The 21,876-nt window shown below is 44.6% G+C and overlaps 1 protein-coding gene across 2 annotated transcripts in view; it reads right to left on the reverse strand.

Annotated features, from left to right (window-relative positions):
• The window catches only part of ATP8B1 (ATPase phospholipid transporting 8B1), a 33,718-nt gene extending 19,106 nt beyond the window's left edge, over positions 1-14,612 (reverse strand). The window contains exons 1-9 of one of the 2 annotated variants that reach the window (XM_090131560.1): positions 14,569-14,612; positions 14,090-14,186; positions 6,020-6,215; positions 4,649-4,746; positions 3,368-3,481; positions 2,747-2,845; positions 2,604-2,665; positions 2,095-2,167; positions 1,929-1,999 (exon numbers count right to left, since the gene is read on the reverse strand). In XM_090131560.1, coding sequence (XP_089987686.1) covers positions 1,929-1,999; positions 2,095-2,167; positions 2,604-2,665; positions 2,747-2,845; positions 3,368-3,481; positions 4,649-4,746; positions 6,020-6,203 — 701 coding nt within the window. In that variant the 5' untranslated portion in view covers positions 6,204-6,215; positions 14,090-14,186; positions 14,569-14,612. Of the gene's footprint in view, positions 1-1,928; positions 2,000-2,094; positions 2,168-2,603; positions 2,666-2,746; positions 2,846-3,367; positions 3,482-4,648; positions 4,747-6,019; positions 6,216-14,089; positions 14,187-14,470; positions 14,528-14,568 lie in introns of those variants that run through there. The other variant, XM_031609218.2, reaches the window with a different exon arrangement.
• Positions 14,613-21,876: the final 7,264 nt, after the last annotated feature.

Here is a 21,876-nt window from a genome sequence, read left to right on the forward strand (position 1 = left end):
CACAATCAATTATTACACTGGCTGATTTTCCTCACCTACAAGATCAGACACTGTAACAACCCCTTACCTCCCCTCACTCAGAAAAGTGAGGTTTCTCAGAAACACTGGTGTACTACCACAGCAGTAATTAAGTGCAATTAATGGTTTGTTCAAAGCAATATTTAACAACTGACGTTAAAAGCTCCGATTGAGAGCAAACATTTTGCGTGATGGTATAAATTACTGCTTACAAGATCACTAAAACTTGACTGAGAAAGCAAAATTAACATCGCCTCATTAGGTGAAGTCCCTATCATCGCAGACTTCTCTTGAAAAACAAAAAATCAACACTACCTTCTCTGACAACATGAACTAAGCAACGTTTGCAAAGCAACATGACAGAAATAGTAAGATTTACGCTATTTAAGCAGCATCAATGGAAAAAAACTTCCACAGGAAATTGTTTGCTTATTTGGACTTCTGTTGTTGGTTATTTTAATTTTCTTGCTCTAACTCACAGGCAGTAAGACACGATTAGACAAAAGAAGAGGGCAGGTCGCAGGAGATCTCTGGCAATAGATAGTCCAGGCTCCTGTCAGCAGCTAGACCTCAGCTGAAGTTATCCAGGATCCCATCAACCTAAATCTTGATTAACCCAAAGGCAAAAATTCTTCACCATGAGAACAGCCAATTTTTACATAAATCCAGGCAGAATTTCCCCTGAAGTCCCTTGCATTCCTCGTGCTGTCAGTGTGCATCCTTGGGAACACTGTATCTTCACTGCAATTGTGAGATACTAGAAGACTGCTATTAAATCACACTTCTCCAGGCAGCATAACACCAGCTCCTGCACCTTTTCTCAGTGTACCGTGTTCACCAACACTTCAGCCATCTTGGTGGCACTCCAATGCACCCTCACTAGTTCTTAATGTTCCTCAAACTGCTGGAATCAAGCACTGGACATTTTTCCTGGTGTGGCTAACAGGTGTCAGGAACTATGGAACAATTTCATCTCTTGGTTGTTATAGTGGGCCTGCCAAAGCCCACTGCTTCAAGGGTGCACTAATGGCTTGCTGTCCACAAGGACCCCCAGGTTTCATGGAGCTGCACCCCTGCCAGTCAGATCCTGGTCTGTACTGCTGGCTGGGATTACCCAACTCCATGTGCAGGACTTCACAGCCACCTTTGCTCTCAACAGTTCAGCTGTTTTCCCCATTCCTGTCCCCCAGACTTGTGGTCTGTCTGTCCAGTTCTCACATTAGCAGCTTGTCAATAAGCATATCTTATCAGATGCACTCATAAAATCAAAGTGGATGAACATCTTCTGCTATGAAATGGGCCCCATATCCAGCGTAGAAGATATTTCGAGATGGAAGCAATAATGGTTAAGCACAGTGTTAATCCTTGGCTTTCCCCAGTCTCGTCTTTCACATGTCTGTAAATAGCTCCCGTGAGCTCTCCTGTTTCACAGTTTTTCCAGGGAGTGAGGCAAGGCAGGCTGGTCTGTAGTTCCCTTCATGCCCTTTTGGCTCTTTCTGGTGGGAGGGTGTGATCCTTGCTGTGTTCCATGCCTTGGGAACTCCCCTTGTCTCTGCGACCTTTTGAAGAAGGCTGACAGTGGCTCAGCAATGATGCCAGATAACTTTTACCACCCTCAGATGATGGTGATGGGATCATCAGGCTTATCAAGGACAGTTTATACAGGTGGTCCCTGACTGGACCATCCTCTACTGCCAGTTGTTGCCATTTGGTTTATCATTGCTTCTTAGCACAAGAACTTAGGAACTGTCCTCACCCATGAAGACAAACCAATTAATTGCATCCTTACCTCAAAAATAATTGTATTTAATTTATTCAGTTTAATTGCCTTATTTCTGAAATATACACTTATTGCTCTTTTACCAGTAAGCCAAAAATAAATTTAAAAAAATCCTTATGTACATTCTTACCCATCTAGTTCAGCTGTCTCTACGTAGCAGAGGCTGTTTGGTTCTGAGCTGGATAGCAGCAAAATATCAGCCTAGTAAAACAAATAAATAAGCAGCAAATAAATCCAGGTCAAGATCTGTACAGAATTCTGTGGGAATACAAAACAAACGTATCTAAAGCACTTACAGGAATGAAAGTATTCTTCTTCAGACGAATGATATCACCAACTTTAATATCTTTCCATTTCATGCTTTTGAACCTAGTACCAAGATAGTTTAATGATTATTGCTATTTCATCTAGAACAGTATCCACGCTACAAATCATGAAATATTAAATTTCTATAGTACAAAAACATTACATCTTGGTTAAGATGTCTCTTGTGTTTGGAAACTAATTTAGATGGGGGCCTAAAACTTAGAAGAAAGCTTATCTCCTTTCTTCCCTGCTTGCTCATATATGAGTATCTGTCCACCTCTCCAACGAAGCTGCTCTTAGCACAGACTGAGTGTCACTAAGAACTAAGTTTAAATGACTCCTGTTTATGTGAAAATAAATTCCCTTCTGTTTCCAATTAGCTTTTCACACAGACGTATGGAATAGCAGAGAACAAAGAGCTGAACCTTCTCTGTCATGTATGGTTTATGTGACAAAGCAACAAAAATCAGTTACTAACTTAAGAAAAAAAACTACCAACCTTCCTTCCCTGATGACTTCACAAGCTCTATTATTAACCTCGTTGTCCATCCTGTGACGAACCTGAAAGGCAAGAGGAGGGGATGTACTCCATGAAATAACTGTTTTCTTTTGCTTTTAGTGTCAACAGAACGTGTTTCTTACTATGTCATCCACTAGGTCTTTGACTGCAGTTATTCCCAGCACCAAGAGTAAGGGCACCAGCGTTGTATACCATGACAGGGTACTTATCTGGGGAATTGCCTATCGGAGACAGACAGAATCAGTACAGGATCATCATCAGGCTCCCTTCAGAAACAGTAAGTAGCAGGCCAGTTATAACATTACAAGGCAAACCAACACATCAGAGAATTTAAATCAGGTTATGAAGATGAAAAAAAAAACAAAACTCTGCTAACAGAGCTCGGCCATGCTGTCCTGCCTCAACACTGGCTTCTCTTTAACAGTTGTAGTTGCTTATATTTTCTCTTGGAGCTTCTGGTTTATGAATGGGACATGGAAGTCATCATGTTTTACAGAGTAACAGATTGATCAACTCTGCAACTAGCTAGTCTAAGGTAATACAAAAGTAGGGTAGGGTGATCCGGATTTCTGTTAAGATATCCTTAGTTCCTATAATTCTTCAGATATGGTCTCTCACAGAGTATCATGCAAATTCCTAAAAGGACAGCAATGAATTGTGTCAGAAGTGTTATTCAATTTGGTAGGTCAGCACCTCAAAATCACTTCTCAATTCATAATCTCTATTCATAAACCATGCCTTACCTGCAAAATGAGGAGTACCAGAAAGTAGGTGTTGGCTGCTCTTTTAAACTGTTCAAATAGATTCAGTGGTAAAAAAGTGACAAGGTTGTACTTGTACGTCTTAATTGCATTTCCCTGTTGAATAAATCAAATATCATTCATAACATAAGATTCTTCTTACTTTACAAATGTACAGATCATATTTTAAGTAAAACATTTGACTAGAGAAATCTTTCCTATAAACTTTGTTAGACTTGTAACTATCATAATGAAACACACAAAAAATAGTCTGTTTCACTGGCATTAACACTGCCAAAAAGCATCACAGACTTCACATCTAGCTTCGTATCACCAGGGTCTACAGAACATCACACAGCCACAATGCAGGAAGGACACAGCCTGTCCCCTGGTAGCTCCCATAGGAGCATGGTGCAGGGGGGAAACTTCAGTGCCCTCCCCATTCTGTTCTATTTTCTCTGTAAGGCATATGAGCATTATTTGCTGTATACACAGCACTGCTATTAGGGATACAATTGGTGTCCGATGTCTATCTACAAAAAAATACATGCAGACAAGTCTTTGAATCAGATTTCAGGAGGGACTACGTGAGACTTGCTCAGGGTAACCTCCATCAGTGGTCCCTACCATAAAAGACTTCTATTTGAATAATGGCTCCAGCTGCAGAAATTTTGGCAAAAAATGTTCATAATCATGCATTAAATAACATGAAGTTTGTAAGGCAGATATCTCAGCAGGCACAAGGAAACACACAGACCAGTGCACCACCAATAACACCATACTGTTGACATGTCAACTCCAAAGTCTAATTTTGTGTCAATCACAACTGGCACCACAAATTTAATCCTTTGAATTAAAAAGTCTCCTTGATCCTAACCAGGTGTACTTGCAATAACACAGTTTAAATGAATAGACATTCCCTACTGTATTTTTAAGGCTGTTCCAGACAAGCTCCATCAGGATATTGCTTAATCCTACACACAGCCTTCTTTGATGAAAGAAGACAGCTTTCTGGATGTTTGCAACAGCTGTAGTTTGGCAGATAAAATTCAGAATCTGGACTGAGGATATCTGGCTTTTAATTCTTCACCTCATCTTAATACCAAAATGTTCTATTCACAAACTCAAATCAATTATATTTCCCTGCCTTTACTGGAAATCCTAATAGAGCATTAATCGCTGCTTTTACTCCAGTCAACAACGTTTGAAAAGATCTTAATGAGATCAAGAAAGCGTTCACCCTGACAAGTCTTAAACCATGTAATTGAGACACAGAAAACTTACAGCGTATTTGCTTTTTTTGAAGCATAGAAATATTTTTCTCTTAAACTGGGGCTGTTCATGGAAGTGACGATCATTTGCTTTAACCTGCCAGCTGCAGTCTGGAAGAAAACGGTAAATACAGGTCAATATTTGATTGTTACACATGAGGAAGCCATTCTACCAGTGTCAGGTTCTTTCAAACGCCATCTTTTTAAGGTAATTTCAATTGAAACAAGACTGGAACTGACTTTTCATATTATACTGTCTAATAAAATGTTTGAGATATTTCCAGATTACTAGTCTTTACTAACAGATAAATAAATAAATTAAAAAATAAACCGAAGTAGGAAAAAGTCAAATAACAATTTGGAAGTTCTACAGGCATCTGAAAGCATAGAGAAACATTCAGTCAAGCACCCTTGACTAAATTTCCTTATTTCCACTCTTTCAGTTTGCTTCTGCTAACAACTGCGAAGCACCGTGCACTCAAAAAACAGGGTTTCTCAGTCCTTTTAAAAATTGAAAGACACACTCTTTTTTTTTTTTTTTTTTTTTTTTTTTAAATGCATTAGTATAAACATAGTGTGCTTTTATTCACAATCATAAGTAAAAGCCTGCTGGGCTCAGCTTGCTTGAAAACTCAGGAATCCGAATTACAGTATGCAGCAAATTTAATAAAACTGAACAAGAGATGTCAGCAGCAGCCTTCCAAAGTTTTGGACAACAATCTTAGAGAACCACTTACAAAGCTACCGAGCAAGCTTGCTTGGATCTGTTATCTTCAGTATTTTGCATTTAAAGCTGGAATTGATACGCAGCCTCCTCAGGGAAAAAGTTTCAAAAGCATTTCCTAAGAAACCATCCATCTCAGTAGCCACGTCACCCACATCTGCACTTCAAATTTCTACTTTGAAGTTGTTTAGAAAGCTATGAAAACCAACAACCAAGTAGAGATAACTGTGTTATGCTTCTTTCAATTTTCAGGTGATGGAGAAGGCAAGAAAGAGAAGCTCTGTTCAAGCAGTTCTTGGACCAAAGGCCATGTACATCTAAGATCCACCTTAATTAACTTGAGGATACAAGGCAGATCATTGCTGTTATGCACCAGGTATTGGCACAGAATTCTAGATGCAGACTGGAGTTAAGTTGATTTTCATACAGATATTTATTAGATTGAATTGCCACCCATTGCTCCTCCATTTGGATAAGCCAGATGATCTTCGGAACCAGAAGGTCTTTAAGGTCCTTCCAATCTGAGCCATTCTGTGATTCTAAGCCTGTCCAAATGCTATCTAACACACAAATTACAAAGAGAAGATGGATGCACATGTGGCTTAGCCTCTGGCTTTGGTACCATTAGCTACCCAAGGCAAGTTTCCATCAGAGTAGTACCTTTTTTCAGCGGCTCTTGGCTCTCCTTGGTGACCCTCCTGTTGATTTGGTTTTGCTCTGGTTCAACGGCAGGCTGCTGACTGTCCAGCTCATCCTCTGTGTCATCATCACTGTATGGCACCACTTCGTCATTAGGCTGGGAATCCTCATCAAAAGTGGTCTCCGAGTCCCGTTCCAAACTCATGCTGCTAGTGCCCTGCAAGCATTTTGTAAAGGTTTAGAAGCAGAGCTAACAAAGCAGGTATTGGAAACCACAACTCGTAAGTTTACGTTGGCAATAACGTTTAGCAAAAAAACAAATTTGAAACTAGTTCCCCTGGAGCAGCTGAGAGCACAGAACAGTGCTGTATTTAATTACACACACACAGCAGACCGAGGAAAATCCTACAGTCATGATGAAGGACATCTATAATAGGATGCAGAAACAAGCAAGCCAGCTCTCAGCAGCCATGTCACCCACATCTGCAGCAGCATCAGGGTCAGAGGGGTGCAGGAGCTGTGCCCCAGTCTCCTTCATTTTTAGGTCACTGGGACCACTTCCATACCTTCAGCTGCTTGCTGCAGCTTACAGCATCCAATTAATTGGCTGTAAACTGAACCCAGCAACCAAGTCTCACTTGTAACTCCAACCTAAACAGCCAACTGTACAATTCCTAGGGAGGTCTACACTGACACCTGGCCTATTCACTGCTTCACTTGGTGTCCTGGCATTTTAATGACTGACCTGGCACAACAGTTCAGATTGTCCCAATGAGTGTGTACTGCTCATTTCTAGCCACGCAATTTCCAAATTTGTTGTACTGAAGCTTCAGTTACTTGTTTTGGAAGATCAACACTTCTGAAAAGACTCTGATTGAAAACTCCAAGGAGAAGAAGGGGCTGCCTCCTGGAGCCCAGGAAGCCTGCCAGCCCCAGCCAGCTCCCCTGGGTCCCCACAGCCCAGTGTCACCTCAGCACATGCAAGGCTGTGTCATTCTATCTACACTCCTGTCAACAAAGCCAGCCAACAGCAATCACTGAGGCTGACACCAAACCCTGCTGGTAACCACTTTGGTTTCCATTTTTACAGAGCAGAACTGCCTCCCTTCCTTAATATCTCTTATGAGAGACATAAATATTAAATGAGCACTTAATATGCTGCTCAAATGACATGACCGTGGGCTGGCAGCCCAAAGCATGATCCGCTTCTGAGCAGCAGCACATGAGTGAATGCTTTGGAACAGCCAGCTTACAATTAAAACCAAACCTGCAGGCATCACATCAGAATGTATGGTTTGATGCAGCTTCTTAAAAAACCACTCAGGCTGCTAGGAACCACTCACCAGTGCCATTAGCTGGGACATTTCAGCTGGTCACTAACACACGGGACATGCAGTCTAAAACTTCTGCTGCCTATTCTAAATACTCTCAGAGTTACAGAACTCATGAGAGATGCAGGAGATTCAAACTCAAATTTAGGCACTTCACTACCTCACTGTCATATCCTGGTTTATTTCTCCTCTATTTACCCATTTTTCTTCAACTCCCACTTCTCCCCCCCTCTTCCTTTCTAGCCCCTTTTCCAATAGCAGCCCCAGTTTGCAAAGCCTAGTTTTGAATAATGGGCTAAAAAAGCCGTGAAAATAAATCCAGTGGCTGAGGAGGAAGCAGCACCTGCATGGAGCAGTGAGCTGGTGCAAAGTAACAACATTCCATCTCTTGGTGCAGCAGCAGCACTTTGCTGACGAGCAGCAGCACGGTGTTCCTGCAGGGCCAGGCCAGGACCACAGTGATACCAACATGCCCTGGGCTTCTAGAGCAACACAATGCTCAATCTGATTTCCTCCCCGAAATACACATAAGAAATACACACAGCAAGAAGAATCACAGGACCATAGAATCATTAGGGTTGGAAAAAAATCTCTGTGATCACCAAGACCAAGTGCCAGTCCATCTCCACCATGATCACTCACCATGTAGCCAAGTGCCACATACCCACAGAGACAATGATTCTACCACTTCATTGAGCAGTCCGTGCCAATGCCTGACCATTGTAGAGAAGTTTTCCCTAATATCCAACCTGAACCTCTCCTGGTACAACTTGAGGCTTCACCTCTCATCCTATTGTTGTTATGTGGGGGCAGAGGCTGACCCCCCAGCTCACTGCAACCTCCTTTCAGGGAGCTGGAGAGCAATGAGGTCTCCCTTGAGTCTCCTCTAGACTGAGCAACCACAGTTTCCTCAGCTGCTCCTCATTGAGACCTGCAAAGAAGTAGTCACAGACACTGCAATGTGTGTGGAAAAGAATGCAGGGAACAGCTATAAATGCTTACATGTGCCCCTCTGAACTAAAAGCACCACTGGATATTTGAACTGCTCTCAAGCTAAGGCAAAATAAGTTCACACACCTGACACACAGAGTCTTCAGCCTATTCATCTTTACTCAGCTGATTAACCAACTGAATAATCATGAAAAGACTTAGATGTAAAAAATAAACTCAAACCACCACACTGCATTTCTTTTATAAATGCACAGCTAAGTGGAATCACCTAAATTCCCCATGATGCTACCAGTCTGATGGCCTGTCCAAGGGAAACTGAAAGGGATTGCCTTCCTTTTGCACCCCCAAAGAACTGAACTGTCAGGGGCACCCTGCCAGCAGAGAAGGGGTCATTACAACACGTATGTGTAGATATGGCAACTGGGTATATGGCTTAGTGGGCACGGTGGGAGTGGGATGGGGTTGGACTAGGTTATCTTAAAGATCTTTTCCAGCCTTAAAGATTCTGTGATTCTGTTAAGGGATAGCACGGGTCTGGGTAATCCTCCTGCAGCCCACTATTTAGCTCTCACAAAGCAGCAGTGAGAACTGGAGTCTTTCAATGGCAGGATATTGCATTTCTATCCCCACTTCAGGGATTCCAGCCAAATGCTTTAATAGAGTATCATCCTTCATTAAAAATATATTGTTGAACTAATCTACCTGTAAGAAGAGCTTCTGCGGGATAACAGGGTAACAGCAAAACTAGATTTGCTTCCAAAATGTGAGGATGACATATTGCTCAAAATAGGTAGGAAATTCTAGAGCTGGCAAGTTTTTGAACAAGCACACAGAATGTACCTTATGAACAACCTCCTTAATGACACTGTAAGGAAAAGTATTTACTTAAAAGAGTGTGGAACAGCACAAATAGGAAAAGGACATAACCATCACTCCAAGCTCTTCTAACCATCAACTGAATGAGCTCAAGGCCTGCAGCCACAAGGCCACATATCCGTGTATCTACTCGATACAGAACAGCTAGACTTACTTCAGGGAATGACTACATCAAAACAATTGAATATCCCCCAAATTACATACATGGGAGGAGCGATATTTCCCAATCAGAACTAACAATCAGTCATCGTTCTGAAATGCACCAACTTCCTTATGTATTCTCATGGAATACTGGAATGTTGGTAGAGTTCCATTTTGAAATACTTTAGAGAAAGGCAACCTCAATAGTTTACATAACTATTTTAATTCACCCGTGACTGCAGGCACGGTTCTTTTCATCTGAGGCAGTCTTCAGGCAGGCTTTGACTTTCCCAACCCCTTCTGAGAATGCTCAAATAGTATCTCTATTGTTCCTCCCACATCATCTGTCTCTGCTTTCATCTTTCTGTACGTGTTCTTTTTGTGTCTGAATTTTGGCAGCAGTTCCTTGTTGATCTATGTACATCCCAGCCACGCTAGCTTGACTTCCTGCTCCGGGAGGAGGAGATCCTTGGAAACCAGACAACAAATCTGAACTCTCCTCTCCAGGACCATCCCCCGTGGAACACCTCCAAGCAGATCCTTGCTCTCCTGATGTCCAGGGCTGTGGATTTGAGTGGTGAGGCACTAGCACGGGCTGCTCAGGGAAGACACTGAGTCACCATCCCTGGAGATGTTCAAGAACCATGGAGACGTGGCACCTGGTCAGTGGGCATGGTGGGGGTGGGCAGACGGTTAGACTTGGTGACCTTTGAGATCTTTTCCAACCTTAATGATTCTGTGACTCGCCTTGCTTCCTCCTGTCAGGATTCCAAATTCCACCACCCAATGGCCCCAGCGTGCAAGACTGTCCCACCCTTCAAACCCCAACCACTTCTTCCTTGTTTGGATATAGAAGGCTCAGCAGACAATTTCCTCTCTTTGGTTTCCTATATCTTAACGATATTTATCTTAACTGCGTATGTTATGACACACGCAAGATAGAGGAGGATGTGAGGAGTTTATTAAAAGCTTAAAGTTCCACACCTAGGAACGTTATCTAGGATTCAGTTCAGTTGGAAATTCTCAAATGCACTTAGAATCCCGAGGCCTCAACTCTTCAAGGTTAATCAAACAAATGCTGCATTACGAACAAACAAACAAACAAACAAGGCTTATAATTCAGAATACGACCTTGATGTCAGCCTAAGAGCTCTCTGTGACTATCATAAACAGTGGGGCTTGGTGCCTGGCACGGCAGAAAGCAGACTCTGCCCAGACATCACAGGCAATTGGCTCCTCAGCACCTGACCTAGCGGACACACACCAGCTCTCAGCACAGCTTCAGGAAACAAAACTGCTGAATATCTGTCCTGGGAAAAAATAGGTGAACTTACTTTCAAGCTGCTGCACCAGAGTGCAGGAAACAAGCAGCGACTTGCTGGTCTATCAGAGCTCCCACTCTCTTCCTATGCGTGGTGATCTTGAAAGAAGTCGCCACCTCGAAACCTGCTGGAGTTGGGCAGTGCCAACACAGGCTTACCAGGAGGTGACTCAGACTTCCCATCCTAATTCAAGTGATTAAACGTGGCTAAGGGAAAAATACATGTGGTGCAGCAACACCTCCGCATCACAGATCCCAGCTCATCGCAACGCATGTCACACCTGGCAATTCTGAACTCATCGCCGTGGCACAGCAGAACTGAAAAGGTTAAGACAGCCCTTTCAGAGAATCAGACTATCACTGCGAAACCTTGGGAAACCTGTTTTGTGAGCAGCCTCTTGTCTGAGTCAGCGTGGTTAGCTCACCTACTTTTTGTCAGTCACCCAGACCCAGACTTTACACACACGTGTATACAGACATACATACACTGCTTTTATACAAAAATTACGCATACTTTGATTCACAGTACTATCTCATCTCACAGGAAATACTTCTAAAAAAGTTGTTTTGGCCACAGCTTGTGCAGAAGATACTGAGAACTTCATCCGAATAGCAGATTATTTCCTTTTCCCTCACACATTACCGTAGTGGAGGCACCCTGCATTATCATCAGTGCACTGGCAGTGAGCAGGAACATCGGCACTGACATCCATCACAAGAAGACAGATCTAAGATGCTTACCATCCAGTGAATAACTAATTTCTCCTCACCTGCCTTCCCTTCCACTCCTGAAATTTTAGCTCCAGGATAAAGTCACCAAGGGCAACCACTCCCTAAAACAGGTGTTTCCAAAAACATATTTCACCAAACCTTTTCAACTGCGAGGATCAATGAATTAAAAAATTACTGAATGTGTGAAAATGAACACGAAGAATATTCTGATATAAATAAATTACCATTATGAGCCAAAAGGACTCTACAGAAGGAAGAGGTTAATTTGCCACTTACTAAAACAGCAGACAGATCCACAGCCCACAGTCCCGGTTGTCCGAGGCCAAGCAGCGATGGTTGAAGATGAGGCACTTACAGAAACAAAATGCTAATTTTACCCATTATCTGCACTAGGATTTTTCATTAACAGATATAGACTTTCCTTCTCCTAAAGTCCAAGTCAAGCCAAGTTATCTTTGCAAACGATAATAAAGGAGGCAACCTTTGTTCAAGCTGTAGCCTTCAGAGTACTCCGCAGGGGTTTCCACCTGCATTTTACAGAGATTATTAAACTTCCTCCCATGGTTCATGGTATAAAACTACATGGTTTAGATTAATAAAGGAAGAAATAATTGTTTTTGTGCACAAATGAACTGTATTGGAAGACTTTTTGGAAGCTTAAAAAGTTATTTTCTCGGGTGTTTCACCTCTCCATCAAAACCAGCAGGCATTTTAAGCAGTAGAAGTTACTTCCCACTACAGATCGCAGCTACTGCACCTTTCCCATCACCACTAAAGCTGGGGGCTCTCCTGGGCTGCCCAACAGGCAGCATGGCCTAAGAGAGCTGCTGGACAAAATAAGCACCATTTCTGATCAGTTCTCCAGGCCATTCATGCTACCTCCTCTTCTTGCCCTTAGAAAGACACTTCAGCAACTGCCCTGGTACTGCCATTGGATTTGCTTACGCTGCTTTCTCTGCATTGCTCACCCTTCCACGCTTTTTCTTTGCACCTCCCGGAGCATCACTCTGCACCAACCTATAGACAAAGGCATCCACAAGTTTGCCCAAGCTGTCTGCCTCTGCTGGTCAGATTAAAATACGTATTTTTGATTCACCTAAGAATAGACGAGGAAAACAACAACACAACGCAGCACTAAGCGGATCACTGCAAGGACAGAATAATTTTGTGAGCTTGGCAAAAAGTAGAGATGCAGAAAAGCAGTGCACTGTCACTGAGTATTTGCAAACGGGGCTGAGAGCTCCTGAACCTTCAGTCTCCAGCGGACAAGGCAGGAACCACATCCTTCACCCCAACAAGCACAGGTCACAGAGGGTAAGAGATTTGCCCAAGGCCATGCGGTAAGTCACAGACAGCCAGGGTTGGGTTTCAGGACTCCTGGCTAACATCCTGCATTCAATTACGTCTAAACAAAGCACCTCATTTAGCAGAGGCCAGGTAAAAGAAGCAGCCAAGGAAGAACATCAAAACCCCTCATAATGAAAACAAAATCAATCAAACCTCTCCCAGTATCTAAATGCAGGTAGCTCATTACAGTCAAGCCCAGAATGAACACCAGGGATGTTAAAATAAAAGCCACAGCAACAAAAGAAGATGGAAAATTAATTCTAGCTAATTTAAATAGAGGACTTCAATGCAAAGCAAGCAAGTGGCTTGTTGAATTCAACATCACAAATTGCAAGCCAAGGGACTGGAATATTCACAGGCTGTGAATGAAGAAAACAAGTTACAGGGCTTTGCATTACCTGCAGACTAACAAAGGGACAAACACAGGTTTGGGACAGATGCAAAAGCAACTATACGCTGAGGTGAACTTCAGTAATATCAGTGCAGAGAATGGTGGAGAAAGACACAGACCAAACACCCCTCGACGTTTGTATCAGTCTCAGAAAAGAAAGCCAAATAAAATAAAACAGAACCAAACAGATCCAAGCAGAAAACTGTGAGTAAATCTGAGCTTACAAAGACACCTTGAGCAGGGAATTAAACCCACGTTATCTAGAGACAATTACAGAGTTAAGGAACACATGGCAATGAGGTTTGTTAGCAGCCCCACCAACATGCCCAGCCCCTGGGCTCCCTGCAGCTGCAGCACCCACTGCCTGTCACGCACTGAGCGAAGGCACCACGGCTGCTGCCAGGAGCACCACACGCTGTGCCTGCAGTTTCAGTGCCTCTGCTGACATTCGCTCAGTGGAAGGCCACCTCGTGTGCCAGTCCATTTAACACCGCTGTACTTAGGCCTCCAGAGGAGGGATGCTATGGAAACAAAGCAGCAGGCAGTAGGGCTGAGATGCAGATTCGTGTCCATCACAAGGCTTTTTCCATCTGCCAGCAGCCTGATGAGCCTCATAGAAGTACAGAATGGCCAGGATTGGGAGGGACCTCAAGGATCATGAATCTCCAACCCCTTGCTGCATGCAGAGCCACCAACCTCCACATTTCATACCAGCCCAGGCTGCCCAGGGCCCCATCCAACCTGGCCTTGAACACCTCCAGGGATGGACGGGGCATCCACAGCTCTGGGCAGCTGTTCCAGCCTCACGAGTAACCTCCAGCACTCTGCTACAGAACCACGACAGTTTCTTAACATGGACTCCTGTAACCGCTCTGAAGGCTGAACAAACACGAACTAACGGGTAATTACCCACAACCACTAAGGTTGTTTTCCTCAGGAACACACGAGGAAAGAAACCCACCCACAGACGCGGTGCAGGCAGCGGGACCCGCAGCACCCACCCGTCCTTCCCTCGGTGCGCAGCTCAGAGCGCGGACGGTGCGGCCAGGTCGACGTCCGGCTGTGGGACACGGCTCCGCATCGCCTCGCACGGCGTTCCTGAGCGAGCAAGTGCAGACATTCACGTTTTTAAACGGCACAACAACAAAACACACGGCCTTCAGGTTCGGGTGTCCTGAAGGGATTAAAAAAAAAAAAAGAAAGAAAGAAAAAAAGAAAAAAGAAAAAAAAAAGAAAAAAAAATAAAAAGGGAAAAAAACACAACAAAACGATTTGCCCAAGCCATGCGGTTCGGTTCTCTTGCTTCACCCACCCTCCCTCCTCCTTCCCTCCCTCCCCGCCGCCCCCAGCCCCAGGTCCGCTCGCGCTCCCGCACACCTCACCGCAACGCAAAGCGCACAACGCCTCGCCTGATCCGACGGGTATCAGCCCCCGACCCCCGGCCCCCGCCCCGAGTTTCGGCACCGCCCGCCCGCACCACCTGTGCGCGGCTCCCGGCCCCCCCGCCCGCTCGGCGACCGCTCGTGCCCCGACGGCCGCCGCTCCGCCCGCCGCCAGACCGGCCGGACGGGTTCCGTGCGGGGGGAGGCGCCGCGCCGGCGGCAGCCGCGAGCCGGCAGTCGCACGTCGGATCGGCGGGGAGAGGCGCTGACAGACGTGCGGCCAGGCGTGGGTCGGGTGCTGAGGTGTGGGACGGGCACCGAGCCGGGCTGCGACGCCTGGATACAGCGGTGAAGTGGGGTGGCGTCTGGGAGGCTGTAAAGAGCGGGAATTGCGTGGAGCTCTTGGAGCGGGGCAGGAGGAGGAGGCACTAGGATGGTCGGAGCGCTGGAGCACCTGACTACAGGGAAAGGTTGGGGGAACTGGGCTTGTTTAGCTTGGAGAAGAGAAGGCTGCGGGGAGACCTCATTGTGGCCTTCCAGTACTTGAAGGGAGCGTATAAACGGGAGGGAGTACAGCTGTAATGAGTGTGGATAGTGATAAGATAAGGCGGAATGGTCTGAAACTGAGACAGGGCTGGTTTAGGAGCCCCCAACACAAGAAGGACATGGAGCTGTTGGAGCAGGTCTGGAGGAGGATCACAAAGATGATCAAAGGGCTGGAGCACCTCCCCTATAAGGACAGACTGAGAGAGCTGGGGCTCTTCAGCCTAAAGAGGAGAAGGCTCCGGGAGGACCTGAAGGGGACTACAGGAAAGCTGGGGAGGGACTTTTTTAAGGGCAGATAGCGACAGGGTGAGGGGAAGTGGCCCTAAGCTGTCAGAGGGAAGATGTAGCCTAGATATTAGGAAGAAATTCTTCACTGTGAGGGTGGTGAGACACTGGAACAGGTTGCCCAATGAGGTTGTGAATGCCCCGTCCCTGGAAACGCTCAAGGCCAGGCTGGATGGGGCTGTGAGCAACCTGGTGTGGTGGAAGGCATCTCTGCTTACAGCAGGGGGTTGGAACTAGGGGATATTAAAAGTCCCTTCCAGCACAAACCATTCTGTGATTCTGTGATTCTTCTGACTTAACTGCACAGCACAGCCTCAGAGGGCTGTGATTTGCACAAGGCAAACTGGCAGCTGTGCTACGGCAAATGCAAAATGTCTTGATGTGTGTGAATGGCAGAATGGTGGATGTCTGTCAGTGTGATCGTTACACCTAACCAGGGGATGCAGGATAATCAGAGCCTCAGGCAATCCCAGTATGAAATTATTATGGATAAATAAGAAGCAGTGGTTGTCCTTTGAGGGTGAAACTGGAGCTGCAGGAACACACAGGGAAGAAAGCCCTCTGAGAGGCACTCAGGGAGTTTTAGTGCCCCTTCCAAGCATTCACTGCATTTGGCATTGTGAAGGAAAAGTACTGGGGGATGGGCCTGGCAGATTCTGTTTGATGAGAGACAAGGAGTGTGAAATGTAGTGCCATTGAAAAGATTTTTCAGATGTATTATGTAGCCCAGTCTGGAGCAAAAAATAGTCACTAAATATTCCTAAGAAATAAAGAAATATTAAAAAATTGTGTACAAAACTTGCATGCACTTTAATTCACAGATAATGCCTTTTATGGCAGGGGAAATGCAGATGTGCTTGCTGATCTGATGTTTTAGTTTCAGCTGGGACAACTGACTTCCTCATACTGTTTGGTATGATGCTGTGTCTTGGTTCTAGGAGAAAAACACTGTTGATAACACACCAATGTTGGCAGTGTCCTGCTGAGCCAAGGCCATTCTCAGCAAAGGGCCCAAGTTGCTGGGAAGGAACAGAAGCAGGACAGCTGACTTAAACTAGCCAAAGGGACATTCCATATCGTATGGCATCACGTGGAAGGAGTTTTGAAGGGGGTGGGAATTCATCTCAGTCTCTTCTGCTGCTTGGGGGCTAGCTGGACATTGGATGGGGGGGTCCATCACTTGTTGTATACATTCATGTAATACATGTGGTCATTACTGTTATCCTTTTATCTATCTTAGTAAATTGTTCTAGTTCAACCCATGATTTCTACTTTGCTTTTTCCCCAAATCTCTTCCCCATACCGTTGAGAAGCACAGGGGAGTGAGCAAATGACTGTGTGGCATTTGGCAACCTGCCGGGTTAAACCACAACATCTGATCAAACAGGAGAAATGGAAAATAATAGCTCTCTCTTAAAGTAATGGTGGGAAATGTAACATCAGTCAAGCACTTCAGTGTTTAACATGCTCTTTCTTCAATAATGCTTTCTATTTTTGACTCTGATGCTGACCACAGTAAGGTAAATATTTGTTTTTGTCACAGTTTCTCCCTAAACCAGCACAGCTTCTTCTTCTTCTTCTTCTTCTTTTTTTTTCATTTAAATGAAACTTTTTATTTTTTATTTGACCTTATTTCTACTTGTGAAGCCTCAATAACTTAAGCAAAAGTTGCTCTGCTACATTCTCTCTGCTTTCTGCTTGGCTACCCATATCCTGCGGCTCTGCTTCTGAAGCCATGTGCCCTAAGGCAGATTGAGGCTCACCCACTTGCAGCCACAGCATGGTATGTGGACAGGGGAAATATGCATATTCTGGTGTTGCATTGCCTGTGCTGATCCATTTTTGCTGTGGGCAGGTCTGGATCTTGGGTGTGTTCTGTGGCACCTATGGGAGCAGCGGAGGCTGCAGACAGGAGCTGAGCAGTGCCCCCAGGCTCCATGAGCAGTCGTCCAGTGGTTGGGAAAGCATAAGGGGAAAGCACTCAGTCAGGAAGGGCAGACATCTGGCCAACGAGAACTGCTCAAATGCACACTGGGTACAGCTTTGAGATCTTCACAGTGCTGCCTGTTTGCATGGCTCCTATTAGCTCCTCCTCAAACAGCAGCTGCTGTTTCCCAGCTCCACTTCTTGCACCCAGAGTGCAGCGGCCGAGCTGCTGCCACTCTGCACACTGAGATTGCCAGTGGTGCTGGCCCTTAACACTAGCACCTAGCTGGGACTGGATCTTTCCACAGTGACCAAACCTGAGCGAAATGAAAAGGTCTTTCACACAGCAGAGCACTGTCGTAATGCAAAACCTCCTTTTCTTTCAGCCAGGAGGGAGGAATCGTTCCTCCCTGGAAGGTGTTCTGCTCAGTCACCTTGGAGGTATGTTACTGTGCTTCAGGTGGTGAGGTTCAGTGTCATGGCCAGCTGCAGGGCTACCAGCAGCAGCATTCTTGAAATGAGAAATCAACGTTTTATCTTAACATATTTTCCTTCTGGCTTAACACAAGTCTTGTTGTTGATCATATATACAAGCAGGAAGAAAAAATGATAAAAAGAGAACATGCTTGGTTTCTTGCTGTTTCTAATCAATGAATCATCAAACCGTCAGATTTTTGTTCCCTCACTGCAGGCCTAGCTAACGAAAGTATAATTGATCAGTATATGTATGGAAGGGTAAGGTTAGCATGGTTTAGCCATTCGTTTAGGAGCAAGTGTTGCAGAAGTGAAACCTGCAGCATGTGGATGCTGCTCTGTAATGAAAGTGATCACTGTTGCAGACTGACAGAGATGTAAGAGATTACTTGGTTTATTTTTTGGTAGCAACAATATTGAATTTCCCTGTGTCTAGAAAAGGCTTATTCAAATAGACCTCTTTTTTTCCCACTAGATTTAAAAACTTAGGCTGAATTCCGGAGTTGTCTTTTAACTCCTTTCTCTTATACTACCTGCATCACATTCCTCTCACAGAAATGAGATCAAGTTAATTAAAATCAGTATCATTTTGGGTTAACAATAAAGCAAAGGTTTGCCTATGCCTTTGAGAATTCCATTTCTGTCCAGGCAGCTACTTCATGCCTGGGGCTGGATGGTTAGTGTATTAGTTTGTGGCAGGCATCTGTATGCGCAACTGGGTTTGTTTGATGCCCTGTCTGGAAGAAAATTATTAGACACATTAAACAAATAAACAAAGCAAAAGATCCACCAACACACAACAGACTCCTTGCAGTGATTAATTACTATGGCAGTGATTAATGGTGCAGGCAAATACTACCTGCACCCGAGGAAAACACAGTGACCATCCCGTAGATCGGGAGCGTGCAGAAGCTCCCACTGCTGCCACCTGCAGACCCTGATCTAGATTGGTTCCAGCAAATAACATCTAAATTTCTCCTCTGTTCCTACTCCGTTTCTGAATTTTTCTCCCGTATAATTCCTTTCTCTCTCTTATTCTTCCAGCCATGTTCCAATTTCATGCTGCCTGGTTCAAAATGCTATGCTAGCTTTCACATTTGCAGACTAAATACATTTCATTTTTATGCCTTTGATCGCTACTGCATGCAGGTGTATTTCAGGATTAAACAAATTTCCCTTTGCAAAACTCCATTTGGTAGGTAAGTTAAGTTGTGCCATCCTGACATAGCACAGAGAAGTGATTTTCTCCATATCCTAAGAGCTCGATGTGATTGACCTGACGGCGAATAACTTGACAGAGGGTCCTGTTTGTCCATCCTGGGTCTGCATAGCATGATGGTAGCATGCATCTTGAGGACCTTCTTTAAGGGTCCTTTGTGAAAAAGGCATAATAAGGTTCACCAAAAGGTAGAGGTTGTCGCTTTTGTATCATAATAGCTTTCTTGTGGACTTCATCAGAATGTATCTCCACACTGCCTGACTGCCTGGAATGTCAGTCCAGCCTCTATTGCTGAACTTGTCATGTACTCTTCGTAGACTGATTTTTCCTAATTGCTCTGTGAATTCTGCCTACCTTTCTCTTCTTTCTCATGCCTCTGCTTACTGTGCCCAAGAATGCCTTGACTTCTTGCTCTAGCAGTCCAGCATGGTGTAATTTCATGGTGCTGCTGTCAGCGATTTCAGCTCACACTCTGTGTTCATTGCCTATGTGAAGACTCAGTGATCTGAGCCTGCAGTGTAACCATGGAGCAGCACCTTTGCATGAGAGCTTAAAATAACAATGGGCTCAGTTTGTAACTATATCCTCTGCAGAGAATAAAATTCATCTGCAATTCCAACTCTCCAATTCCAACTAATAAAAAAATTCCCTTTCCCGATGATCCTTCAAATATATACACTTAGATGTTACTGAAGTCTCTGTTACTATGTAAAACATCTTCAGAGTCAAGCAAGCTAAGGATGGTTCACAAGAGGAGAGCAACTTTTTTCCAAAAGCACATGTATCCTGGACCTCCATCATTCCATGTGCTGTCTGTTCCATTACCTGACCACCCTCTTTGAGAAGAAATTGTTCCTAATACCCACCCTGACCCTCCCCTGGCACAACCTGAGGCCATCACCTCTCATCCTATCGCTGTTACCTGGTAGCAGAGGCTGACTGTGACATTACCGGCATGTTGTGTTCAGTGTTCAATCAGAATATCACAGTGCACCTCGTCACATGGATATATATCTAGCAATGAAAGAGATAAAACCAAGGCTGTCGTGGCTTTGTCGTGACATGAGCCACTGCCTGACACCATCTTCACAGGAGGTCATTTCTGAAAATAGATACACAGACTCTTATGAAGTCTGCTTTTGTTTTTACTGTCAAAGTGGATCCCTCCCTTTCCCCTTCCCATCCCCCTTCTCCCTTCTCCCTTCTCCCTTCTCCCTTCTCCCTTCTCCCTTCTCCCTTCTCCCTTCCTCCTTCCCCCTTCCCCTTTCCCCTCTCCTCTCCTCTCCTCTCCTCTCCTCTCCTCTCCTCTCCTCTCCTCTCCTCTCCTCTCCTCTCCTCTCCTCTCCTCTCCTCTCCTCTCCTCTCCTCTCCTCTCCTCTCCTCTCCTCTCCTCTCCTCTCCTCTCCTCTCCTCTCCTCTCCTCTCCTCTCCTCTCCTCTCCCCTCCCCTCTCCCCTTCCCCTTCCCTTCCCTTCCCTTCCCTTCCCTTCCCTTCCCTTCCCTTCCCTTCCCTTCCCTTCCCTTCCCTTCCCTTCCCTTCCCTTCCCTTCCCCTTCCCCTTCCCCTTCCCCTTCCCCTTCCCCTTCCCCTTCCCCTTCCCCTTCCCCTTCCCCTTCCCCTTCCCCTTCCCCTTCCCCTTCCCCTTCCCCTTCCCCTTCCCCTTCCCCTTCCCTTCTCTTCCCTTCCTTTTCCTTCCCTTCCCTCCCTTCCCTTCCTTTTTCCAGTGAGTTTTCACAAATCAAAATCCTGTATTTTCTGGCTGTCACCTTTCTTCCCTGCAATCTGTACAGCAAGCTGTCATTTGCCATTTTTGTGTGCCTTCCTTAAGGGAGCATTATTCTTGCTTAGCATACGCTTAATGCATTTCACCGTTCAGCTCTGAGCAATTATTTTTGCACATTTTTGATTTGGTGACCTGCGTTGTTGGACACACAGTTGTGCACATTTGGAGCAGTTTGCTGCTTTCTCACTTCCTCAGTGCTGCTGGTGTGAAGCTGAAACTGGCTCTGTTGGGCAATGCCTGCAGTAATTCTACAGAAATTCAGTGCCACAACAGGATCATTCAGGGCAGAAAAAGGTATTAAAGTCATAGCATCACTTATAAATTCAAAGTGTCGTACAAACATTCAGTAGTTCCAAAGCAGCTAAAGGAGGTGATTTCTAGCAGGTTAATCTCAGGGACCCGAATGAGATCTCGGCAGCCCCCTCTGCTGGGCTGCAAATAAATCGGTTCGGTCCGTCCTCTCGTGCATTGCCTCTCTACAGAAAAGTTTATTGATAGAGATTTAGAGTAAAATCTAGACTTAAAATGAACATGCAGAGAAGCATCCACTATCGAGAAACTTACAAAAATGTCCAATAATATATTTATGTGTGTGCACCCACAGGCATGTACTTTTTTTTTTTTTTTTTTCTTTTTTTCCCCTGTTAATATGTTTAAACATAGTGGCTTAGAAATATGCTCTTTAATTATAAATTTTCACCAAAGGAAGCATGGAAATATTCAGTTTTGGGGGAGTATGCCTATTGTTGGCCTATGGTGGCCTTAAGGTGTTTCTGTCAAAGTATGAAATACAATTGAGAAAGAGAAGTTAGGGAGTTGGGGACATCATAGGAGAGAGAGAAACGTGGAAGTAGAGCAGGTGGGCAGGAGAGATGAGGAAGGATGTGAGGTGGAGAGGGAGAAGGCAATTAGTTCATTCCTCATGGTATTACGTATTTGTTATTTATAATTTTAAAGAAGGGTGGGTCTTTCTGGAAAACTGTGGGAGAGTGGTATATAACCCTTCTTTTATAAATCTTTTAAGTCAATATTTTGATTTAAGAAAATTCAAAACTAGTTCACAAGACTGATGAGCTGTATGGGGCAGTAAATCATACATATATCAATAAAAAAAATAAAAATCAAAATCAAAAATAAAAATAAAAATCATCATATCAATCATAAAGAGATGGAT

The sequence above is a fragment of the Phasianus colchicus genome, chromosome Z (assembly GCF_987193195.1).
Source record: "Phasianus colchicus chromosome Z, bPhaCol1.hap1.1, whole genome shotgun sequence".
Taxonomy (NCBI): domain Eukaryota; kingdom Metazoa; phylum Chordata; class Aves; order Galliformes; family Phasianidae; genus Phasianus; species Phasianus colchicus.